This window comes from Perissodus microlepis, chromosome 7, assembly GCF_051167445.1.
Source record: "Perissodus microlepis isolate ML-2025 ecotype Zambia chromosome 7, ASM5116744v1, whole genome shotgun sequence".
In the NCBI taxonomy this organism is placed as follows: Eukaryota; Metazoa; Chordata; class Actinopteri; order Cichliformes; family Cichlidae; genus Perissodus; species Perissodus microlepis.
The window spans coordinates 3,703,458-3,729,970 of record NC_140467.1 but is presented as its reverse complement, the minus strand read 5'-3'; the positions used below and the strand labels follow the sequence as shown (position 1 = coordinate 3,729,970).

Genomic DNA, 26,513 nt, shown 5'->3' with positions numbered 1-26,513 from the left:
ACCAGAGAATGAACAGACTTCTCAGTGTTTTATTAGAGCTAAATTTTAGAAGCCTGTTGTTGGCATGTTCCCTCTTTCCCTTGGTAGGAAAAATCTGAGGGGGAAAAGCTAAGTGAAACATTTTTCATGCTCGCATTTTGGCAAGATTGCCTGAGAAGGAAAAAAAAGGAGCGAGATGTGTATACCCCAATCAGATCAGTCACTAAAATTGCATCTAGAAAGCTTTTCCAATAACAGCTTGATATTAGGACTTCAGCGTGGTGTTGATGTATGTTATCAGCGGAGAAAATCTGTTAAGTCTGTGCCATGTGATGCCAACAGTCTTAAATATTGTTTTCACAACTGTGCAAGCTAATTACCTTTAATTTTTCATCTGTGCTCCAAGGGTTGTAAGAGATTGTGATTAGTGATTCATTACTTCTCATTACCTGGCCTGTCAAACTGTTTCCTTTACTTATTCAAGCTGATTAGCTGTACATGGCCCGCCTCTCTCAATGAGGCTGAGAAAGAGACCTCAAATATGATCTGCAGATCGGCAACAGTAACTAGTAGTAATAAAAGGATGGATAATAATGAGGACACGAGCAGAAATTAAAGGAAGATGAGAAGAACAGGAAATGTTGGTGATTGTTTTCATTGTGGGAAAAGAGAAGAAGAAGAAAAAACAAAACAGCTGTTAGATGTGTTTAACCCCGTTTAACGTGTTTAAATGTTGCACTTTCAGACCAAAACACTTGGCGTAAAAATGGCTTGATTCCGACTTCAGGTTGTAAAGATAAACCCCGCGTCGACAGTCAGTGGGATGACATCTCTTCCTTTTCTCCAGAGAACGGTTATTTATAGGCGTCAGAGAATGAGGATTGATTTACTGCACGTAAACAGGATGTCATTCTCAGCAAAAGGTCAAGGTGAGCCAAAGCTTAGGCAAATAAAAATACAAGAATTTGGCATCTCTGCATTCTACTTGTCTGTCAAGCCAATCATATGCACACAGCCTTCTCAGATCAAGTGACAGCAGGGTCTAAAATTGAGTCCAAATGTAAATAAGCACTAAAAAAAAACACGCAGGCCTTCCTAAGCACAAAAATCCTGAGCGTGCTAGTGACAACGGTAGTGTGACATTAACTAAAACATTCATCACCATTAAGAGTAATTAACAAACTTCTTCAGCATTAATTAAAGTCCCTGCTTTAAGGGAAACTGTGCCTAATTAGGAGCTTTGACAGGATGAGGCTTTAGGGATGAACCATATCCAGAGGGCTGTTGGAGGGGTACAAGCTAGTGAATTTTCTAGAGTTTTCCTCCTCTTGTCACAAAACTCTGTGTCCTTGGTCAACTCAAAAGATGGTCTGGTCTAGCTTGGCACAGCCCTGAAAAAATATTGACAGGTATGACAGGCCTCCGATTAGCCAGTCAGCTGGAGGCCCAGACCTTGTCACCTGTCAGGTAGAGACATGAAGGGTGAATGAACAGAGGAGGTGGAGGAGGATGGTGCAGAGACAAACTTGGAGAAAAAAGAACTGGTGACATTCAGAGTTAACTGGGTACACACACGTGCGAGAGGCAGCTGTGAAAAAAACCAAACAACACATGTATATGGAGCCCGAGTCACCTGCAGAAGTGTTTGTGAAGCACTCCATTACAAAAACCAGAGGGTTTGAGGATGACAAATGTGTACCCAAAGAATCTGTGATTGGATCGGGGATTAAGGGGCTGCCATGTCTCTGATGGGAAACAGGCAGGAGACAGACAGACAGAGAGTGGAAGAAAGAGAAGGAGATGGAAGGAAAAGAAGGGTGGAAGGAGGACAGTAAACGAATGTCAGACTGCCCAGGCAGGGAGACAGAGTGGCAGAGTGGGTGGGCTTTGACAGACACATCTCACACAGGCTGACAGCTCCGTCAATAGCCCCAGGATGGCCGCCCTGATTGACAGCTAGCAGGTGGCGCATGAATGGAGTTGTCAGGCCGACTGTCAGTCAAAGTCACATCGCTGTGGCTACGAGGCCCCGGCTGAACAGGCACACAGCTGCCCAAGGTGATCTCTGGGTATACAGGCGGGCTTTTGGCACGGGAGGCTGAGGCAGCTCAGATCACGCTAAAATCACCATACATGGCCATAGCAGCACACAATAGCTCAGTTGATTGTGCCTGTGTTCCACTAGTGGATAGATCTGGTATATACACACATGATTGGTTTGACTGGATTGAAAAAAGTAGGGGGGGGAAATCATTTGAATGTACTATCGATGAATCTCTGCAGTTTTTCCATTTCTTTGGTTCCCCTTAATTGAGCATTGTTCCAGCACGAGGGCATGAAGCATAGGAGTTAATGGGCAATAATTATATGTGAGAGAGGCTTTCTCCCTGGAGTGGAATCCAGAACAAATGGAAGCTCCGATGTGCAACATTCTACTTCATTACATCTGCCGCGATTAAAGCCTGAACATCTGGCACCATATCCTGACAGATAGACAAGACTTCTGGACTGGAAGGGAAATCGAGCGATATTTACAAAAATGTAACACAGGGTATTTACTGGATGAAAGAACAAGTGCTTTGGGCAGGCACGGTACACTCTCCCTATCAGACAAGTGCTGGACTGATAGATGCATGTAAACACAAGTAAATCGTTTGGACACTTTAGACAAAATGAACGACACTAAGTACCCCAGCTACACATTCACATCACAATGGACTTTATTATTATAGGCAGCTTCTTTTGCTACAGATAAATACATACTGTGGCTCTTCAAGTAAACACTGGAATGTACATCAAGGTTGGCTGTTAACTTCTTTTTAACAATCTCCATCATCCTAATCCTTTTGAGGTGAAGCTAAAACAATAACCATAACTGTCTGTATGTGCTGTTAATACGATAACATCAAGTCCCGCAGAGGGATGTCACGCCGATCTGGTCTCTCTCTGGCGCACGGTTGTCTCCCGTGATGCTCAGAGGCAGTCTGGAGGGCATCTGGGGTGTGTGCGAACGTCGAAGGCGGCGGTCAGGGTAGAGACTGTTGTCAAACGGCTTACGGTGCACACAAAGGACGTGAGTCTTCAGGTTGCCCTTCTGGGAGGCGCTGTAGGGGCAGTAACGGCACTGGAAAGGCTTCCGAGCTGGAAACGAATACACGGGAATGGGGTGGCGGTTAATGTTTGCAACAAGTAAATAATCACAATCCCACCGGGCAGTTTTGAGATTATAATGCATCAGGTTTGTGCATGCTGAACACAACACAGTCAGCCAATAAAATCAAAGAAAAACAAGTTCCCTGACAAAAAATAAAAACCCTCACTGTGTGACGCAGAATAAACCTCTACTAAAACAGAATAATACTGATTTCTGTGAAGAATGCATGTGGTATGTTTTTAGTTCTGGATAGCAAACATTAGTCTTGGCAGGTCATTTTTCCAGTGCTCTACAACAGATGTGGCCAGGTGAGATGTGAGAGAAATGTTAATATTTGTTATTGTGCACTGAAGCTGCTGTAGGCTTGCAGATTGTTGATTTTCTGATCACTTTGGCACTTAGCCTTCATCCTGTGACACCTGACGAGTTTTTCTAAAAAGGCATGCAAGTTCATGCTCATTATTACACACTTCCTGCTCACAACTCACACATGCACGCACACACACACACACACAAATAAATAAGCACGCACACAAGTGTTGAGCTGAGGAATGACAGATGTCTGCAGCTGGGAGGCAAGGCATGCCAAAACGTCCTGTCTGTCCACCTCCTTCGTGCCCGCTGCATAGTTTCTCCATAAACAATGTGAACATACATGACCCAGCACACAATGTACCCTTGAGATACAAACAACAAAGCTTAACACTAGTAGCTTCCAGATGTTTATCTAACCTCAATAAAAAATCAGTATGATACCAAAGCCTTCGGGCTTGCTAAGATCAAAGCAAAAGTGACTCATTTACCTCTCTACCTAGACAGCTATGTGTCCTTGTTCACCGCTGTGCTATTTTTGAGATGTTACCTCATATAATGACTTTCTCTTTTCCCCTCTGTCTAACACTTCAATGTGTTTTTCTGTGATTCATGGTTACAGTAAACCATTATGTGCTGATGTCATTTGACATCACTTCCCAAAAAGTGAGGGCTGTCTCAGCCTTTTCACCCCGCCCTCGCCTCTTCCACTCTATCATGCTCCTCATCAGAGCTGAGACAGCTGTACACAGCTCAACGCTCGCTTTCACATCTACATAAAAAAGGTGTTTTTTGGAGGGAAAAGTGGGAAAACTCACAGAAGGTGTGAGCAATAAAAGGTAATGCTCCATCTGTTGCTGTATAATAACCTGATGGCCGTAAAGGACACACACACACACACATTTACAAACTAGGCCTGACACATCTGAATATCATCAGGATAGCACAGAAGGGTCTGTGTGTGTCTGTGTTTGTGTGTGTATGAGAGACAGAGAGCTGGAATGAACAACAGTAAAGATAGCTTTGTCAGACCCAGGTAGAGTGCAGTTTGTGGCGCATCTTAAACTCTGCCTGCCTCACTTAAGCTTCCCTGGCTTCAGCCTGACGTGGAAAGACAGGAGAGGAGGTTGGATGCATAAAAATAAACACTCCTTGTTAAAACTTTAATGTCATTTTTCTGACTTCCGCTTCCTCAAATTTCACACGTTCCCTTGTAACTTGATAAACTTGACAGATTTTCCTCAATCTTATCAAATCCTTGTAAATGCACTCAGGCGCTGTGAACAATTCTGTAGCCTATTACACTTTCATAAAGTCGGTTAATAATAAGCCAAAAGGTCTTGGGCCTACATTAGTCGCTCGGTGCCCAGCGTGTCTCCCCCTTCTCTGCCTCTGTTGCCTTGCTTTCTGTCCCTCCTCGTCTTCCTCAGTCTGCTGCTCTTTTAGTCCTCCCACCAGAGGAGAGGGGAGGTCCAACAGAGGGCAACCTCCAAATAAGTTCCATTAATCACAGGCCAGAGTCTAATGTAACTAATATTTTACAATTAGAGGAGACAGCAGTGGGCTCTTAGCCATCCATCTCGCCGCCATATGATCCTCCATTCACAGGCTACTCAAGCCACAGCTTCAGACCAGCCATTCACTCAAAGAAATACACTCTCACACACACACACACACACACACACACACGTACCCCTATACATATATAACAATGCATGAAGAGACTCAACAGGAAATGAGAAGGGTGGGATTGTGTGGTGTCGAAAGAAAGAGTGAAACTCTGCCAGTAGTACAAAAACAGAGTGATTACTGACTTTGAATCTGCAGAACGTTGACACTGAACTTAAAGGATAATCTCAGTTTCTTGCAATTTATTTTCACAGTTGCGGCCAAAGGAGCAGGACAATACGCACAATCTTTCATGAATAAGTCAGATTATAAACAAACCAACAGTTTAACCACATATTCAAAATGACTTTATTCAAAAGATAAACTGAAAGTGAGCGAACTTGAAATCACAGCACAAAAAGAAGAAAAATCTGTGCGCACATAAATAACCTGTCACAAGTATGTTCGGTTAGAGATGAACCAGAAGGCAAGTTTAGAATTTCTTCAAATGGATGTGTTGCACCTCACATTTTATATTTCAAAGAAAAGGGGAAAACTTGGGAATTTGTTTTAAAGTTCATCACCCGACTCTGGCGTGTATTCCCAAATTTCTGCATGTTGAATGAGCCTTTTACTAATTCAAAAATCAAGATATTGCATCCAGAGCCAGCCTACCACTTAAAAGGTTAAATATAATCCTTTCATCTAACTTGTTTCCCCTCTTTTCATTCCTTTAACTAGTTATTTTTTTAATAGGGCTAAAACCTCTGTGTTTTTGCACAGACTAAAATGTGTCAACCTTGGATCAATTTTTAACAGTAAACTAAGCAAAGTTTTTATATATTCTTTAGTAGATTTTTACTTATTTGAGTCTTTCAGTTGTAATTCTTCTTATCATTATTATATATATCAAAACAGTAGGTTTATATGTGGTTATATTGTCTATTATGGGAAGTATAGTTTTATATATATTTTTGTTTTTGTTGCTATTGGGCAGGAACTAGTACTAGAAAAGCATATCCTGCCTTGCCTTTGCATATTTGCTTGAGGTTGTACACATGTATGTTCACACCTGCATGCATGCAATGATGCGTTTGTGTGTGTGTGTGTGTGTGTGTGTGTGTGTGTGTGTGTGCAGCGAGAGTGTGTTGTGTGTCACAGGCTGAGATAATGACCATGATGACAGTGGCGGGGCCGACGGGGGCCAGAAGAGCTGAATGGTGACGGATGACACAGGCCTGAGCTCTGATGGCACACAGACAGTGAGTGATGACTGCACATCCTTCCCAGTGCTCCACCCTTCATTATCTCTATGGGGAGAAGCACGGCACAAAGGCAGGCCGCGCTGCCCTCTCGCTGCCCTCAAACGACATCTGCTCATAGAGACAGCCGCACTACCGCTTCTCTTTCACCTCGCTGTCGCTCCATCTATCTCCATCTATGGTGATCTTTCTCGCTCCTTTTCTCTCTCCTTTTCTCCTGCTCTCTGTCACCCTCTCCGCGGAGGGTATACAGAGGTCAGACAATGAGATAATGACTCACCCCTTTCAACCTTTCAAATCAGGGCCTTTTCTTTCTCTCTGTCCTCCATGTTCTTTCATTCTTAATCCTTTCTTTATCGATCTTCTCATATTCACTTGTTCTCATGAGTCTGAGGCCTGATTTGACATCACCGAAGGAACAGTTGACATGGTTAACTGGTTAACTCTTTTAAAGTTGCCCCAAGGCATCCATTTTGCAACATGACAGCATTCTCAGAAATAGTTGTCCTAATTGTGCCTCTGAAATATGGATGCATGTCACACTACTTGGGAGTGAGATATTTACCGCAGCCTCAGCTGTTAGAGTGGTAAATGTTGCCATCTAGTGGTTGAGCCCAAGCAGCGCAGAGGTAAGAGAGTGTTTAAAACACAAGGGAGGGCTCAGTGAGACTAATGAGCATGCAGACAGGTTCAACCAGAGGTCACCATCTGGCCAATTACCACTGCTGGCACATTGGAGCCGACCTGAACTGTCATCACAAACACATCACTCCATGTCCAAACTGCCCAGCAATATGTCACCATGCCACTCGACGTGCCATACAGTATGGAGAGGATGGGGTCAACAGAAGACAGCCCCATGACAAAGCCACCTGGTCAGCGCTGCAGACAGGACAGACTGCTAGGCCACCTGCTTAGCTCAGTTTTAGAGGACACTCGATGGACTCTCAATGTCAGCCCCGCATCTCACTGTCCAGTTTGACTGACAGGTGTTTATTGTGCCTTTGAAATCAACTTCCTGAGAGAGAAAACGCAGAGGATCAATCTGCAGTGAACAAAAGGCAAGCGATGCTTGAAATAGCTCCTTGCATTGATCCGATTGCTGAAAAGTGCAGGCCACAGTTACGGTATGGCGTGTTTGATGTCATTTTTTCTGCTTTTCGGAGGAAAGTTGTTTTTTTAAAATCAATGTTTTTTAATCCAAATGGCATTGTACATAATAAAAGCAAGAAAGAAACATGAACAGTGTGACGGCTATGACAGGAGGTGAAGGGGAGGGGTGCTTCTCGGCATATTATAATAACCATCTGTACAATCAAATAGAAAACTACATCTTGCTGTTAGAATCATAAAGAAAGGGAACAGATGTTAATCCCTAATGGAGTTGACAGGCACTTTCCTGTCTTTCACATGAACATATTGAGTTTCTGAATAAGAGGGGGATCAGAGGGAAGGTGTATCATGTTGCACTCATAATACATGCATATCAAAGACCCCAGCTGTTGGATTCCCTCTCCTGAGAGACAGCATTATTAAATCTGCACTCAGCAAGCATATCACACCAGCACAAGAGCTTAAGCCTCTCCATCAGTGGGCTCCATTGGCTTGGCGATTTGTAACCTATCACACTAGGAGATTATATCACCCTTTAAAGTGTAGGGGTAATCAGTGCCACACACCTGTGTCTTCTTTAGCCCTTGTTTGAGATCAGATATAAGATCTGCAAGAAAAAACTCAAGTGCTATAAGTATAAGGGAAGTGTGCTGTTCATAATTGGTGTGATTCAGTCACACACTCACACTCGATCTTCACACTTCTGCTGTCAGGTGACGAGGGCTGAGATACTGCCAAAACTTTTTTTGGTGTTCTGTAGCAGGATCCTCACGCCAGACAATGTATAAAAGTTTGAGCTTGCACTCTAGTTGGCCAGTTATATATAGAGCTTAGTCAAAAAATAATAATCATGCTCTGTTCCCACTCGCAGCAGTTTATCACATGCACAGAAATAATGTGGTTCAAAGCATAGCTGTTGTTTGACCACTAGGTGGCAATATTTGCCTTCAAATCTGGAGACAGCTCTGGCTACATCTTGATAACAGTGACAGCTGCATTTAGTGTATGTGATATATAAGCTCGTGCTCACCTGATGCAATATCTTTCTCCATGTTCCCCCCACCGTTCAGACCGACTTTGTGGGCGCTAGCAGGTGTGCTGTTGAGGCTCCCCTGGGATCTGAGGAAGGAGAGCAGGCCGCCCTGGTGCTGAAGTGGATCCGACTGTCCTGGAGTTAAGCTCTCCAGAGAGGAAATGGGAGATTCAGCCACAGCTCTGACCCATTGTCCTAGCTTGTCTTGCTTCTTTTCACCAGCACCCTCAAAATCAGCGCTGGCCTCTCCCGGCTCTTTTGACTCAAGGACATTATTTTTCAGTATTTTCCATTTGGCAGCATTGTCATTTTTGTCCTCCCTCCCTTGGTCAGATTTCTCAAATTCACCTTCACCATCATGAACTGTAGAGCCTGCGTTCTGTGCGTTCACCTCCTCCTTGGCTCCGTGCACCAAGAGGTCAGACTGAAATGTGGGTTTCACACTGAGTTCTGCTGGTGCGTTCGAGTAACTTTGTCGCTGGCGGGTAATGGAGGAGGACAGTCCATTACTAAAAACGCTGGACATCTGTACCAGCACAGCAGGAGACACAGCTGAATGAGATGCGACGGTGTCTGGCCTGACAGACAAATCCAAAGGCTCATACTGGGACTTCCGATTTTGAGCAGACAAAGAGCCGTCTAGACCCGCATCTCGGTCAGCGAGATCGGACTGCTTGTTAATGAGCAAGGAATTTTCGCTGTGGCTCTCCAGACCGAGGTACGGCCCCGCAGCCGGGCTCCAGTCCTCCCTGGATCTGGGTCGGAGCTTGGAGCTGGGGTTAGGGCTGGAGCTGCTGCTGCTGCTAGGCTGCAGAGGAGAAGAAAGATCCCCGTTGTTCTGCCAGTTGGTGAAGTGGTACTGATCCAGATGGAAGCCGAGGGAGGCTGTCTGTGCAGAGGTGTAGTCATTTGAAGGTGGACACCTGTAGACTTTCTCACCTAACAGCAACAGATGACAACAGCAAAAACATAAGACAAACTTAATCAAATTAGGAAAGCATGTGTATATGAGACATACTGAGCATTTGGTTCTGAGCATGTACCAACAACAGTTGTCTAAACATGAAAAATGTTGCAATCCCACACCAGGCTGAGTTGAATGATTTAAGTGCTGCCCTGCAGTAAATCAAGCTTGTAATCAGCTTTCAGCTCCAGTGATCCATCATTTTACAGTATGGACGCCACCACCATGTGCAATAAATACACCCAAAGACGTTAACACCAAACAAGATTCTTCCAGAAATAATAAACAGTGAGATTGTAAAGCAACTAGAACAAGGCAGATGTTGCAGACAAGAACCTCATTCCATCAAAACCAGTAAGTGGGTTTCCCAGTCAGAAATAACGAAGTCCAACATGTGAGCAGTTCTGATTAACCACACCATGTACTGTAGCTGAGTTTATTTTTGCTTCACACTTGAAAAATGGTGCGTTGGAAACATAATTCAAACAGTACAAAGTGTATTATTGTGGAGAATGACAAAGGGTGATTTTTCTCCTTTTAGCCAGTGAATAATATCCATCTGGATGCAAGATTTGATCTTGCACACCATAACTTTTAATTAAAGGTAATTTAAATGTCTTCTTCCCTCTGTTTACCTTCAGTTTAATCCTTATAGCTATCACAGAAACACCCTTCAGGGTTAAACACACTCCCTGTGACCATTTTGAGTTAGTGATTGTCTGAGACCTCTGCCTTGCACTGTCTTTAAACAGCCCAGCTGTTTCGCTGCCATTCCAATTACAGTAAAAGTCATCCGATGCCATTAAGCCACAAATATTGGCAGTTTATTGCCCAACACTCTCCTGGCATTTGAAGGTCAGGTCATACATTATACTGTGTCTTTTAGGGATGTGTCTGGGATAGGGAGATAAACCCACCACCATTAATTTAATTCTATGCATATTGATGCCTTATTGTTCTTCTTTAATGGACTAATATCTGAGTTACAACAGTGATTCATCCCCCGCCAGAGAAATATCAATTTCATACACCTCGAGATCTGACCCTGAGGTAATTCTCTGAGGTAAATCTAAATCTAATGATCTGTAGTAGTTACTTTACTTTGTTTCCAACTTTAATAGAAAACCTGCATTATGAGCTGAATCGTAGTAAAGAGAGGGCTGATTTTTACTATTACAATTTACAAAACCGTAAAATAACACCCACGTATTAATTAAATAGAGCTCCAGCAAATGAAATTGAAAAGTCACAGCTGAAATGGGAAATTCGTGTCCTTGAACTAAAGTCTTCTCCTTTTGTTTGCACTGCACTCTGAGTGTTTATATGTGAGCGTGCTCGTATAGAGCATGTTTGATTTAAAGTCTACGTAAGATTACATGTGTGTGGGGTGTGCAAGAGCGGGAAAGAGACTTCAACAGTGCCACACCCTTGTCTCCAGTAACAGACCAAAAAAAAAAGAGAGAAAAAAAAAGATCCAAACAGCTTAATGGAACTCTTTCAGACACACTATATATCTCAATTATTCTGTGGCTTAAATTACGATGACATTACCGGTCAGCTCCAAATGCAGAAAACACATATATCTGACCTCATCTTTCAGTGCGGACCTTCCTAAACCCATTTGCCAGCCTTCATGAAAGCGGTTAAAAACAACACAAAGACTGAAGACTCTGCCTTTTTTTCTCTTCCTTTGGATGGGTGCCATCTTTGTGATTGCCTGGTTCATGCTAACTTAATCAGTTTAAGATTTACTTACAGTGCAGAGGCGCACATTATGTGAGGGGAGTAATTTTAGAGCTTAGATTTATCAACCAAAACTCCAATTACTGCATCATTACAAACCCCAGCCTCTCTCACCTAACACAGAGCATCTAATGAAGTGATGCGTATGAGTTATCCGCCCTTACTGAATGTGCAAGGCGGATGAAAAAGGTAAATAAATAAATAAATGCCTCAAGTGAGCCGTGTCTATGGAAAAAGCATGCAGCTGGGCTCGGACGAGTGATTCATTTCATATGGAAATGGGCTTTAAAATTTACGTCCATATATCACCGTCAATGCAATCACGTACTCACACACTATATGCTTACACATGCATTTGGCAGTTATATTGTAGGTATCAAACTCTGTATGCAGCAGGGCTTTGCCTCTTTCTGTATATATGTAATCAAGCAACTGAAATGCAAAACAGAGATACATAGTGGCTGGTTTGGTTTAAGATGAAACAGTGAGAGTGAGAGTCACACACAAGACTGGTGAGAAAAACAGGGGCACCAGATGTTCTTTGATGTTTATAATAGCATATATTATTAATATTAATTAGACCACATAGTCAATGACGCATTTGGGACGTTTCCAAGTCAATTAAGCCAAATGGCATTCAGGAGACGGTGGAACAATATTTCAAGGCAGGTGTTCAGAACTCCCTGGGTAAATCTTTTTATCTGCATGCTAGGAAAACAAGCATTTTGAGCTTAATTTGAGCCTCATATCTGCAATAATAATTAAAAAGAGGATTAAAAGACAGAAGTGAGAGGGAAACGGCAAAGCCAACAGGTAATCAGTTTAGACAAACCAGTCAGACTGACTCTGATCTGTGAATAAGAGCTGAATTTGTAAAGCTATGACAGAGTTAGATAAGGACCTATTTAGTAAAAAGATGCTTTTTTGCTTTCAACAATCACAAAGAATAGACGGGTGGAAGTGGAACAGCCAAAGGAAAAGTGATATTCTGCACAGCAGCCTGCTTTATCTGTGTTTCTGGGTAAACCGCTGCTCATATTACCATTCACAGTTTTATAGACGCTTATCACTTCAGGCTCTCTTGGCTGTAACACTTACAGTAAAAGTAGCATAAAAGCAGGGAACACATGTGGGGACAACATCGTTACATGGTGCCTGCTCGCCGACCTTGAGGTTAAGAGTATTGAATGGGACTAATTAATAACTGTCAGCGCATTTTAGCAGTTTGTGTTTTCTTCATTCAGATGTGGGATCTAGCTGGTCCAATGTAGGTCAGAGGCCTGCAGCATGGACCCTTTGTGAGCTTTAAGAAGAGTCGTTATTCTTAATCTCAACTTATAATTAAAGTTAAAGCGCATTTTGAAATCTGTCCTGATTAGATATTGAAAGAAGCAATTCATAACACGCCTCCTATTCAAATCAAAGTCAGATTTCTCATTTACGACGCTGGATGTTTGTAGTTAAAAATCTAAATCGGGCGCTGTAAGAACCTGTCTCCCACTCTGACAGCCATGACTGTACTATATTTGCCATCCATATTGGGTACATCAATAACTTCATGACCACCATAGGCTGACTATGAATAATGTAGCCTGTAATTCTGGACTAATCAATGTTCCTCAAGCCGAACATCTGGCAGTGGTAATTCTTCCTCAGCATCTCCGCTCTCCTGAATTAGAAAACACTCGCTCTCTCACTCTCTCTGCCTCCGTGTCCAAGCATCGAGACAGACAGACTTGATCAGTTACAACCCCCCACCTCCGAAAAAACTTATCCCTGTTATTAAACCCTCATCAAGTGGTGCGTGTTCTCCATATGTGTAGGATTTACCTATCTGTCCCGCAGCAGACCTGTGCGTTGAGCCAGGGCCAGCAGCGTGTGATTGTGTTAATTAATCTGTCATTGTGAGCACAGGGAGCAGCTGCAGAGGTCTCTGGGATATATTGTCAGAGCTAAACAATGCGGTGCTAAGCCCCCAGAGTGAGTCTACCATTACACAGGACTAAGAACAGAGAGGAGAGGAGGAGAGGGGGAGAGAGAGCCTGCCGGATCCATCATTGACTAAAGCAATGACGCCTGACCTTTACAATGAATTAGTTTCCATGCTTAATATTGACTGAAATTAGAGTCTGATACTGAATGTGCCATCCCAGAACTGTGCACGCTCAAATCCTCAGCTAGCCAACTATCGTAAATGTTTCTGGAAGTGACACCGTATGGTCTCGGAGATAGGGGAGAAGAGGGAAAGTAGAAACAACAGAGCTTGAATATGTTTCTTAAAGAGCAACCAGAGAGGGATTTGGCTGTAAACTGTGAGCATTTACATGTAAATATGCAGATGCCAGTATGTGTGTACAATATGGAAACAAAACATCTAATGAGATTAGACCTGATCCATTTATCTCTGCTCTACGGCCATCATTTAAGAGGATACTGGCCCAAATCCCACAGGAGCGCAGCAGACTTAGATGCACATAAGTAGTTCTCTAACACTGGAAGAAAATAACCGTAAGCATAAGCTGTGAGGAAAGCGAACAAAGTTTGGATTTATCTTTTCTTCTCTTCTCTTAATAACGCCGTTACAGCAGTAATTTAGACTCATGATAACATGTTAGCAGGATGCCATGATAAAGAAGGCATTTACCCATAGAGCCGAATCATCTAAATCACCAGGTGGAACAGAAGACTATCAATAAAAATACCAGGTGGTAGATCAAATCATAAAAATCACTGGGTGGTATATATCAAATCATTAAAAACACCAGATGGCATGCATTAACATCTTGTGCCCCTGTAGGCAAGGGGTGGGGATGTGACGGATATAAAATAGAGGGTACTAATTATCCCTACAATTCACCATGATGCCATTATCTTTAAAAGGAAGACAAAGTCCTTGTGGATGATAATATCTGTAGCTGTGTTGCTGACCCTGTGCTTGCTTCAAATCCACCTACTCTAAGTAGTCGCAAATATGATGACACATGTTTTACATGCACTTCATCATTTCTGACAAAAAGGGAAAAAAAATATAACAATAATAAGATGCTTTTATGTCAGATATTTTGAGATTAGTTCACAGATGGAAACATCAGGGACTAATTCCTAATGAATGATTAAAACGTTATCTAGAGGCTGAGAAGTACTCCTAATCTTTTACTCTGAAAACTTGTCTTCCTGCACTGAATTACCTGTCGCTGGAGAAGAAGATTGTGGTCGATGGTCCACAGCGCTGCCAGAGTTCCCCGTCTCGGTGATCATCTCTGCTGGCCCATGATGACTCACGCTGCCGGGGCTCCCAGGTCTGCTTATGGTTTTGGTGTCTGGGTCACCAAAGCACAGTTTCCCATCATCTACAGGGAGACATCTCTCTGGCAGATAGGAGGAGCACTGCTGCTGCTGCTGCTGCTGCTGCTGGTCTTTAGGGCTGAACATTTGCTGTTCAATAGGTAACCCTGGTGTTATGATCTGCCAACCCGCATAGCTGCTGCTGTTGGTGAGAGCATCTCTGGCAGCAATTACTTTCTGCAGATATTCCATGCTAGAGGAACTCAGCGGAGGGTGGAGATGATTTAGACTCATCGAAGAAGAGCTCTCTGCATCTGTCACCGCACCAGGCCCTGAGGAAATCATCCGCCCTAACATCTCTCTGACCTTCATGTCAACACCAGCTGCAGCTATCATCTGGTTGTAATCTGGGTGGTCCACTCTCTCAGCTGTAAGGAACCTGTTGTGAATGCGGGAGATGTACTGGGAGTAGAGGTTGCTCTGATGCTCCGATGGCGTCAGGTTACTCATTTCAGCAGAGGAATCGCGCTCGGGGGGGAGATTGGTCTTAGCAGCGAGCTTATTAAGGTGCACCTTCATGTGGTTCTTCAAAAACCAGGGTTCCTTGAAGCGACGGCCACAGATTTGGCAGCAGTGCTCAAAAGAATCCTTGTGTTTCCTCATGTGGCCCTTTAGGAACCAGGCCTGGCTGAAGGTCTGGCCGCACACCTCACAGGGGAATTCACCGACAGGCTTTCCCTGATCACCAGCCCCAATCGCGGGCTTTTGCCCTGAGCCCGAATCGGCTGTGATATGTGTCATTTCAACATGGCTGATGAGCTCCTCCTCTTGTGAGGCAGCAAACTCACACAGAGTACATTTGTAGGGCTTGTGGAGGATTCTGATGTGGCGCTCAAGCTCTTGCTGCTTCCTGAACTTTCCCTTGCAGAAAGAGCAGCGGAAGCCAGTGGTTTGGGGCTGGATGGCCTCGTCGTGAATTGTAGTCAACTTGGGAGAGGTGGATCCACATGGCTGGCTGTCTGCTGCACTAGAGTTGCTTAACAGCTGAGGCTGTGTCGGAAAAGTCTGCGGTAGAGGCTTTTGATGGTGGTTTATATTAGCTGCTTGCGGTTGGCTAACGTGACTAGCTCTCATCTGCCTGTCTCTTAGTATCGCCCTTTCCTCGAGCTCGTGAAGCAACCTGTTCTCCTCCCTAATCCTCCCACGGCCTTTGCCCAGAATGCCTTGCTTGTGTGTGCGGAGGTGTATCTTCAGGTTCCCCTTCTGTGCAGCCCTGTGGTCGCAGTACGGGCACTTGAAAGGCTTCTCACCTGTATGAGTGCGCATGTGAAGGGAAAGGATGCTGTTGAAGCGGAAACGCTTTCCACATAACGGGCAGGGATACTTCCTGTTTTTGCGGTTATCATCTTGGGAAGAATTAACCTGAGAGACAATGCTTTGATTGGTGACTCTCAGGAACTGGGAAAGCTCTACTCTCCCATTCATGCTGCTGAGAATTCGTGCATCCATGATTTGGTTGGCCAGAAGTGCCATCTGGCTCCTAATTGGGTGGGTAGACGGGGTAATGAAGCTGTCCTTTAGGGGACTGGGTGATGTTACAGTATGGTGGTCAGGGGTGTCTAACTGGGACAGTCTGAAGGTTAGTAAAATGAAGTGTTTGCACTTATTTAGCTGAAACAGGATGTGGATTCATGCTGTTTAGATGACGTGTCTGTTTCCTGTTTGTCTGACCTAAAGAGAAAAACAAAAGGTGCATTAAGTTATTTCAAAGTCTGCTGCAGGAAATGTATTATTAAAAAAATTAGAAGCAATAAGAAGAGCAACTAAGTAAGGAAAAAACAAAGCTAAATAAATATGGCCATGTGTTGTCAACGAGGTGATAACTGTACTTTTGCAACTGCTGTATAATGCCAGTTATGCACCACAAATAGGTCAGGAAATAGTGCAAAGTAGGTTCTGACTCTCCTCATCCTGTCTTAAGTATACCTGTGGTTTTACATTATTGTTGGAGACTGCGAAAATGCTGATTATGTAAAACCACAAAGGCTTCCTCAACAAATATCTCATCTTTACTAAAGGGTAAGTTGAAAATCTTTGTCTAGATCTCATTTTGTTAGTGACACACAATACTAAGGCAGCAGAAACATCAAAGCCTATCTGCTTCTACTTGCCCTTCCTTCGCATTTCACAAATCTTTGAAATGCTTTAAAGAGAAGATTAAAGTAAATAGTTAAGCTTTTTCAGCAGGTCTGCTGCATATTTGAATAAAACCGTTACTAGGATAATTATGTCACAGGAGTACTGAGGAAAATAAACAACTTAATGATGGATGCAAAAATTTAAACTAAAGTTAAAGGAAGCATATCTGAATAAAAAGCCTGCCCTTCCCAGCTCCCTTTTTTATTCGACTGTAGCAGCAAAACAAAGCTTCAAATTCACATCGTGCTACAATGGTAGAGGTCACACAGGCGAGCCCTGCACAGCTCTAGTGCAGCACCAAAGGGCACAGAACAAAGCCTGCACTGTCCACACTGAATTAACACAGGCTTACATCATCCTGGACTGCAACCTCAGTCAGTCACGAAAATGATGTACACAAAACCACACAGATAAAGAGTTGGCAGGCAGGGAGCAACGGTTCGTGTGACTGGCGTGTCCACTCTAAGATGTAGATTAGAAATCAATGTGACCATTATGGTGCTGACTTAATCATATCTGACAAGAAAAGGTCTGTAAATTATATCTTTATATCATAGATCCACTTTACAGCTCCTGACCCGATATTCCTGAACAGCCTTTCCACAAAAGAAAGCAAATGGGAGGTTAGCCCCACTTCCCACGCATTTTCAAGAATGGCCGTCAGTTAGACCGAGCTCGCATTTGCCTTAATTAATGTCATTACTGTGCAGTTGCTCTTATTGTACGGTGTAGCCAATATAAAGTCTGCAACCAATCAATAATGATTGCTTGAACTTAACTCTAAATAGCTCTGTCTCTGCAACATCTTCTGAAATCACTTTGACAGTGGTTTAGTGCACAAGTGCATGCCTTCTTTCCTAAACACTGCACATGTGTACTAGCTCTGGGTTACATTTAGCCTTTAAAAGAGAGATTGAGCTAAACAAGAGAGCAATAAGAACAATCTGGCACGACACAATCTTGCTGTCATACTCCGACACAGTAAATCACGCTTACCTGGGCGCCAAAATGAAAACGCTAACTTTCATGTATATAACGGCCTTCCAAATCAAATCTGATTATGAGTATAACCCATAACAACGTCACCCAAATGTTAGTTGATTAAAAATTGTCTTAGTCAGCAAAGTTTTGTTTGGTCAGTCACAGAAAACTCCAACAACCACAGGAAGTGGTGACATTGCGTCAGACAGCTAGTCACAGATAGACAGTGTCATTTACAAGAGCTGGTGTCTGCATTTAGTGCACATGTCAGGCAGGCAGGAAATCCAACGTGTGGGCTCATTTTGTGAAGGTAAAGGATGACACCCAAGAGAGTGACAGGCAAACTCTGCTGGCAAATATTTTGCCCATCATTCATCCATGTCAAACTTGGCTTATCATCTAAAACGTGTAAGCAGCCGCTTAGCATGGCTGTTCATTATTATGCTAGATTGACCTTGAATTCTCATGTCTTGCAACAAATTTAAAATTAACATAACTTTTGCTGTTGTCACAAACAGGCAGCTCGCCTCCTGTGTGTTCTTGTATCTTTTAAAGCTTTGTTATAATGCTTTTGTATTCTTCTGCAGTGTAAAACAGCAATAACAATGTTATACATTACTCCACTCAACTCAAACCATTATCTGGTGCCCCCTAAAATATATATATATATGTTTAAATAATTAAAATAATATCCTAAATGTGGAATACCTAGTCAGCTACTAGTCAAGGAGACAGCTCTACCCCTAGTCCACAGCAAGTTTGATCAGGCATGAAAATGTTGCACATAAAACCACCCGGATAAAGAGCTGCCTGCAGCCATGGCTGGTGTGAGCAGTGTGTCTGCACTGAGCTCAGATCAATGTAAGGCTACAGGCCTGACCTAATCACATCTGACAGGAAGAAAGTGAGCGAATGATATTAGCATACACTAGATCTACTTCATATTTACTAAAGTGATATTTCTCTGATTAACTGCGCATGGCAACGAGGCAGAAAGCCGTCATCGCTTGTGTGTGCGGACTGGCTTTGGTGGGAATCTGTGGAGATGGGAGCGGGGCCATCAGGTGTTTTCACTGTCAGAGTGGATTAGGCTCTTTTAGTGCAGATTGAGAGAGCGCTTGATTGTTATGAAGCATTGTGTCACAGTAGCGCTTCTTAGGTGTGGACGCACATATACGAACAAGGAGCAGGTGTGATTTAGCACAGGCAATAAAAGGGAAACAAAAATGTGACACATACATTACAACCAGCCAAGGAGGCTGTGCATTCGGGATGATTTTAGATGTGACAATATCAAACACTGTTATATTTACTTTCACTGCTGTCAGGCGAAGGGGATTGTATAAAAGATTTGACCTACAAGAGAGTAGAAACACGATATTTTTACCTTGTAGTGCATTGCCATGTAGGATGGATGGATAGATGCGTCGAGGCCTAGAGTGATGAAAGTGGAATGAAACACGTAAATGAAATTTATAGATCAGAAGTGCGTATTGCATTTTTCTTTTTAGCAGCGGTTAAAATTAATAAAAATCCATTAATAATTTATGTTGGTTGTTGACTGAAAAATACAATAAATGCACCACAAATGGCTGCAAAAGCCTTCTCCCAACAGCTACAGTAAGCCCTCTAATAAGCAAAGAAAGCTAAAGATCATCTGATGTTAACATGACTGATAACAGCCTTTTCGTGTACGTTGTTTTCAGATGACCAAAAACTGGAAATCCTTGTTTAATTTCAGTATGTAACTATTTACCGTCCCTTGTAATAATGTGTGAAAATCTACATGTAGTGGCTTAGATGTGTTCTGTTTACCCAGGCAGGCTGGAAACAGTTGTACGCATGATACAGTAATAAAAACTCAACTCAATAGTGAACACATGCAGTTAAAAATGAAACACATATGTAATTATAGAGTTGGATGCAGATACTCATGCCTCATATGAGCAAATAAGCATGCAGTCTGACATTTAATATGTCTGTTGATGTCCCAGATTCTTTGTAAAATGGTTCAGCCTACTTCAAAATTCCTGGAATTCCTGACTTCCCAGGCTGCAGAAGGCAACTGTTTATCACACATGAGCTTATGTAAAGACAGTGAAAGCCCCATGCTATGCTTTATGTCCCCTGTATCTCACTTCATCCACGTGCCCACCCACCAAATCAGCCAGCCAACACTCCTGTGGACTGCAATGTCAGGGGATGAACAGCATGCTCAAGGAAGAGGGCAGTGGTAACACAGCTGCCCACCATGACCCATACAAAAGATAGCACACATATACTTTCTGACAGCCAGATTAATGAAACCCTATAGGAGCTTCTCTGTAGGCCCCCCAAAAGCCTGACGGAGACAGAATAGTCTAACCAGCACCATTCATTACTGCAGGAGTACAGAGCACAGAAAGAGCACACACAGCACTGACAAACTAGCTCCTTGTGAGTAATAGCTAAAGAACTCATAAAAGAATACATACACATTTGTTGCGGGTGTTGTACGTAAATCTATGCCACTCCTTCTACCACTATCAAAACCCCCCAAAAAAATTGTCTTGTGCCCCTTAAAAATAAACCTGGCATGCAAGTGATACAGCAGTGATGAAGAGTTATGTGAGAATCGGCTATTTCAGGTGGCTTTCGATTAATTTTGTTTGTCTCAGTCAGCAATGCAGATTAGCGGCCTTGAATGCGCTGCAAAGGGAAAAATAAGTTCCTCTGGCAACATACTAAAAGCCACAGGGTATAGCACCTGGAACTCAGACTGAAAACAGCAGGTTTGCTTAGAGGCAACCAGCTGTGTGAGTACCTGTATGAGTTGGTGGCGTCTAAGTCTTTTCAGATGACAAATGGTTCCAATCCGTGTGCAAGGATAAGACGTGAAGCGTGAAAGTGTGCATAGGTACTCTGGTGAATACGAGCAATATCATAACCATATGTGTGTGTGTGTGTGTGTGTGTGTGTGTGTGTGTGTGTGTGCGTGCGTGCGTTGTAAATAAATTCTGGATTCGTGAAATTCCTTCGTTGTTTTCATTAGCTCTCACACACTTCAGAGTGAGGAAATATAAACTTCACTCTTCTTTGTCAGGCATTTGCAAACACACCCATTTTCACATGCTGTCTCTATCTTTCCATAACACACACACACACACACACACGGAGGCACATGCATATAGAATGTATTTAAGATCACTAATGTGTAAACAGTTGCTCTTGTTTGCACAGACCACCTGTTCTTTCTGGACACAAACAAAGCTTTGGCGTACGATGGGGTGTGTTAACAGTGTGGGGTGAGGAGGGGATGCCTCACAGAAGAGAAGCCTATCCACATGGTGTAGGCTGCATCAGATGGTTGGGCCCTGCATGACAGCAGTCAGCTCCAACATAACTCGCACAGATCTCAAAGAACACAGCTTCTTCAGTCTGCAACAGACTGACATGTTTTGCTTTCTCGACAACTTCCCCGGGCGGATGCAAACTCTTGCTCGCTATAACGTTTAAGTTAGCAGCCCTCCTAACTGTGAAAGGATCAATTTGTTTTTGCACTGCATTTGTCTTTCACATTGGCCAATATTTGCAAAAGTGAAAGGAAGACACGAAAAAAAAACTAGATGTGTCTATTTTCAGTTGCGAAAAAAAAGCACTTGAAGGCACTAAAACAAAAGTCATTAAACGAGTCATCACAAAATCACAGCAGGAGTCTGGTAATGCCACTTACAGTATCTCATTAAGCTATGGCATCCACAGCAAAAAAAACTGACAAACAAAGAGCATAATCCAAGGCACATTAGCTGGGCTGATAATTCAATGAACTCTCATTTGGCAGCCATCTTGCCCTTGTGATGGTCTTTTTTCAGCCGCAGCAGCAGAGCACAGACCCCTCATGAAGTTCCTCTCTCTCTCTCTCTCTCCTTCTTCCTCTCCCCATCAATCTATCTATCTCACACATACTGTATATCCCTCCTCCTCCTCCTGCTCTTCTTCCCTTTCTCCCACTTTCTCTCACATGCTCTCTAAAACAACAAAACATCCACCATTAGACAACGGGGTACCAGCGTAATTAGAAAATGACTTCCTTTGCAATCCTAGCTAAGTAGTTTACACACTGTAATTACAGGGACAAAATCATCTTTTCATCATTTCACTGATTGAGCTCATCAACCCAGTGGGATCCCAGGACTGTGCTCAGGCAACATCTGGGCTAAGAGAATTAGCCCTCAGTTTAGCAGGCCTTACACAGTGGCAAGCAACGCAGCATGACCACCGGACATGGTCACACATCTCTAATTGGGACTGTATTTTTTTTTCTTTTTGATAATGCTGAATTAGGCCTTATCAAAGAGTCATCATCCAGAGGAACGTTCAAAAGGTACCCACCTAAACACAACAGGGGACATTAGGGAAGAAGAGCTCAAGCAACGCAGAGGATCATCTCGATTTTCCCACACTTCCCAAAATGCCTTATCAAACTTTTACTCCCCTGCAACAAACTCCTGTAGTTGTTAACTGAAGCACCGAAGATCGACCTTGGTGCACAACAACGTGTCTTTTCGCGGAGAGCTCTGTTTACTCTAATTCTGTGTGTAACTCGAGCCTTGACTTTCTAACAAACACATGCGGTTCCTGGAGTTGAAGGTGAAGTGCTTTCGTTCGTCTCTGTCCTGTGGAAGGACTCTGCCTCTGTGTGTTGGCAACAGAGGCAAGTGTTTAATGTGGCAGCTGTTAGCCTCGTGGATTTTCACTAATCACTCTCTCCTGATTACTCTGATGAGTGTATGATGCTCTTAAATAATCAACCCGCAATGAAAAAAAAGAAAAATAATTATCATCATCTCCCTAAGTAGTGCAGCTGCACCCGCCTGCAATAATTACAACTAGAACAGGGCGCCTTCTCTCGTCACTTACAACCACTTATTATTAGAGATAACGCTAATTGGTGCAGTGGTGGGCGACAATTCTTCATGGGGTTCATCATAAAAAGCCAAACCTTGAAAGTTATGGCACATTAGAGGTCTTAAAGCCAAGGTACGGTATTAAACACTGCATGCTGAGACACGCCGATAATCTGAGCCAGGGGAGTAGTAGACGTCCTATCACTAGCCCCCTGGTTGCCTCACTACCTTGCCCTCACTCCACCCTTCCCCCACTCGTGGTATCAGCCTGGCAGACACAATTAACATTTTCATAAAAACAATTCCCTGCCTCCAATAGTCCAATGTAATTTGTTTTCCATCTCTGTTCATTAATCATTGTTTAAATCGGTGAGCCATCCCCTCCACTCTGCCATCTGCACTCAGCTGTGTTACAGATATGACACCTTCCCCCTTAATGGGAGCTGACAGCCAAGAGAGGAGGCCTGTGGAAAATAGCTTCCTGCATGTGCACTTCCACCTCACATACTGCCAGCAGGTGAGAGAGGGGTATTTAATGGGTTCTGATTAATCTCAAAGGCAAACAACATTACACTACAGCATTATACAGCATGCAAACAGCATGCAACCCCTACATTATGTGCAAGTATGGAACAGCAGTATAGAAAGTGTGAAAAGCAACAGTGGATGGAATAACTAGAGCGAAACTCACACAGACATGCTTTACAACAATGGCAGAGCATTCCACATTTTGTCAAAGTTTTTTTGTTTTTTCTCCTCTTGTTAAATTAGTGCAACGTTCCTACAATATGCTATTGTTTTCCTGGAATTGGGAGCAAGGTTATTAATTATTCACTGTTGTGTTCTCATATGAGGGGGCTATGCTTTTCACTGTATTGCCTCATAGCTCAAATACTTAAGGCCATAGTACTCGGGCAAATTTCATGAGGCAACATCACAGAGATATTATCACAGTGCAGACACTTAGCAGATTCAAAGTTTCCTGAAGAGTTTGAATGACTGGAAAGGTCAAAGTTCTACGATTTCCACACAATGCATCGGGAAAGACAAAAGAAATTACTTTTGCATTGCTTTGTCTCCATACTCAAAGTGATTTTAAGCCAAAGTCTAACTAGCTTAGGCATTTTGGGGGGGAGAAAATCCTACTCAGTGTGGTGGTAAGAAGGTGCCAAAAAGTTCATCTGGCCTGTTGATTTCAGTGTGGATTACAGATATTCAAATCATGTGCCTCATGTTCAAACAAGTGCTTCTATCAGGGGAGAAAGTTGCCAAGCAGAGCTTTGTCATGTAAGCTGCATGAATTTACCGCAGCATAATGAGAAAACGGCTGTGGCGCTAAATTTAATACAGTTTCATCCACTCACCCTCCCTCTCTCTAATTTCTTCTCAGTCATAATGATAATAATTTTTGATACCCCTCTGGTGTCAGTGCAGCGTATAGTTTACCTTTTTTTTGTGGTGCCACCTGAATATGCACTGGCCCAATTTTTCATCAGGAACTGTGTCACAGCTCACGCACACTCTCGGTTATAAAACGCTTTAGACAAGCACCCCAACTATTTTTCAGGGTGTTTCTAACAAGGAGAGCAGCAGCAGTATTAGTAAATGATGTGTATATTCAAAGCTGAATATTTCATGTTGATTGATCGTACTGACTGCCACCCACCTGCTCCTCCTCCTGTCCCACCGGAGCTGGCATGAGGAGAATTCAGTAATTGAGAAGAGCAGAGCATGGTCTCTCTTTGCTCACATATGACAGATGGGGCATCATCGCTTCAAAGGAGAGCATTTGGAAACAGGAGGAAGGAGAAGGGGGGGCAGAGGGTGAGGGTGGCTTTGAAAGTAGCTGTGCCACTCTGTACAGGTGATAGTTAAGAAAAAAGGTTACAAAACCTAAAACGTGGGCTTTTAATGCTGCTAGAGGTGTCAAAACTACAACTTTAAAACTGTGAATTCTTTTGGGCTCCTGCTTGTCTTTAACAAGCAAACTGGGGATTGTAATGCACAGCCACCTTGCGTCATTCTTATTCATAACTACACAACTTATTGTATAAAAACCCTCATTTTCTATGTTTATAAATCATAATTGTACATTATGTGAAAGAAAAAACCTGTATGCAATGATATGATATAATTGAAGGTTGCAGTGAAATATGATAGAATATGATGCTCGTGGTCTAACTGTATACTAATTATATGCTCAATAAACACCAGAGAAATACACAGATTTGGTATTTTTTGCATTCTATTGGATGACTCTCGACTAATTTTTACGATGAGCTGTAGAAAATTCCTTAGTCACCTTTCAGCCCTCGCCATTACTTCCTTTTTAACAAGAAAGAAAACCAACAGTGGCATCCCTGGGAAACGCGTGTCCATCAGAATCCGACTCGTCAGAAACTTTTCACAAATAACTTGGGTAAATCTTTAAGAGTCGCAGTGATTTCTCTTACCTGGCCAGTTCGAAGAGGCGCGGAGGACACGATGTGACAGCTGGAGTTCAGTGGAGAGTGATGTTGAACTGGATGACTGACTGCTGACTGACGGACTGTACGCTTCACACGCTTTATCATAAACGCCCAGCACACAGTAGCGCACTGATTTCCTCCTTTAACTACCTTTTCCCACTCGGTCTAAAAAAAAGCGTTTACACGGTTTAGCCAGACGAAGCCAGCAACGCGCTTTGCTCTGTAGTATTTCCAGTTGAAGAAAGAGGTAATGAAATCTTATAAAAAATTACTCGGGATACTTCGACATGTCCCGAAGCCGTATGTCTCCCTCATCTGGCCGCTGGTATGTAAGTGTAACAGACTGGTACTGTGCGTAAAATGTGCACCAGCGTCTCCAGAACGCAGACTTTAGAAATCAATCCTCCCCCCCCCCCCCTGATATGCATGCTTGTAGAAGTATTATGTTATATCATGCATGTCACATTAGTCCCGGGGATTACCTGCAAGAGTGGTGCTTTTATTTTTGAAAACTTCTGTGAAAGCACGAAGGATTTGTATGGAGGTCTCATCTTTAAAAAATTATACACATTTATATCGGGAAGATGTTGTATGGAACACTTTGTGCTGCAGCTGCTGCTTATTTTTTTCGTATCCGATATGGGTTTTCGACGTTTAAGAGAAGACGGGATTATACCTGAGTGATTATAGGTGGTAAATGACTCTATTAAGAAAGCTTAATTGGAGGCTTGAAGCATCTCTCACACTTCTGCTCTCCGCCTGACATTCAGTATTCTCCAAAAAGGAAAAGAAAATCTTGCCATCTTGCTTCTAATGCAAACATATAGATAAGAGAATATCTATCTATCTATCTATCTATCTATCTTTTTTATCTATCTTTAGACAGATAAAAAAAAAAAGGTCATAAAAGAAAAAAAAAGTGGAGACAAAGTGGAGCTTACTATCAAAAATGTAATCTTTTGGAACATCACACTAGTCACCTATACACCTATATAGATAGATAGATAGATAGATAGATAGATAGATAGATAGATAGATAGATAGATAGATAGATAGATAGATAGATAGACATCAACAGGTCCTTGGGTTCTTCATTTAGTTGTAGATGTAGGTGTTTTCTATGCATTGATTTTTATCATCATTAAGGCCGTAACCACTGTTTGTTTTTCAGTGGGGAAAGTGATTTTTTTTTTTATCTTTAATTTTTTACATTTTCTGGCCAAAACTTAAAGGTACTGAATTTATCAATATAAGACAAGCTCACACTGATAACTAGTTGGTAACATGTTACAGGTTTCTCATTTTCTCTCAATCGGTTTATAAATTATTGACAAATTATTTCAGCTCTAACAGTTCTATAATATGCTGCTGTAGTCGTCCCATTGATTTTATTTATGAATATATAGGCTTTAATAACACACACAAAGCAAACTAAAGCAAACAAAAAATGACATTTCAGAGGATTTAAGAGATTAAGGATCGAAAGAGCAGCGCAAAGATCATATCACAAAGCTGTTCCTGGACAT

The 26,513-nt window shown here is 42.7% G+C and overlaps 1 protein-coding gene across 3 annotated transcripts; it reads right to left on the bottom strand.

Annotated features, from left to right (window-relative positions):
• Positions 1-2,675: 2,675 nt before the first annotated feature.
• Positions 2,676-25,325, bottom strand: LOC146382307 (uncharacterized). 3 transcript variants are annotated; one of them, XM_084932867.1, is made up of 6 exons: positions 24,973-25,325; positions 24,186-24,292; positions 19,021-19,067; positions 14,357-16,184; positions 8,459-9,400; positions 2,676-3,120 (listed from the first exon to the last, which is right to left on the bottom strand). In XM_084932867.1, exons 4-6 carry the CDS (start codon positions 15,984-15,986, stop codon positions 2,885-2,887), a joined length of 2,808 nt encoding a protein of 935 aa, XP_084788993.1. In that variant the 5' UTR covers positions 15,987-16,184; positions 19,021-19,067; positions 24,186-24,292; positions 24,973-25,325; the 3' UTR covers positions 2,676-2,884. The 3 variants fall into 3 exon arrangements, with proteins under 3 accessions (XP_084788993.1, XP_084788991.1, XP_084788992.1); XM_084932865.1 differs by lacking the exon at positions 24,186-24,292; XM_084932866.1 differs by lacking the exons at positions 19,021-19,067; positions 24,186-24,292.
• Positions 25,326-26,513: the final 1,188 nt, after the last annotated feature.

Coding starts and splice junctions, on each gene's coding strand:
- LOC146382307 (XM_084932867.1), bottom strand. CDS start 15,986: ATGGCACTTCTGGCCAACCAAATCATGGATGCACGAATTCTCAGCAGC. Junction 9,401..14,356: donor ATCTTCTTCTCCAGCGACAG/GTAATTCAGTGC, acceptor TGTTGCTGTTAG/GTGAGAAAGTCTACAGGTGT. Junction 3,121..8,458: donor GGAGAAAGATATTGCATCAG/GTGAGCACGAGC, acceptor ATTCGTTTCCAG/CTCGGAAGCCTTTCCAGTGC.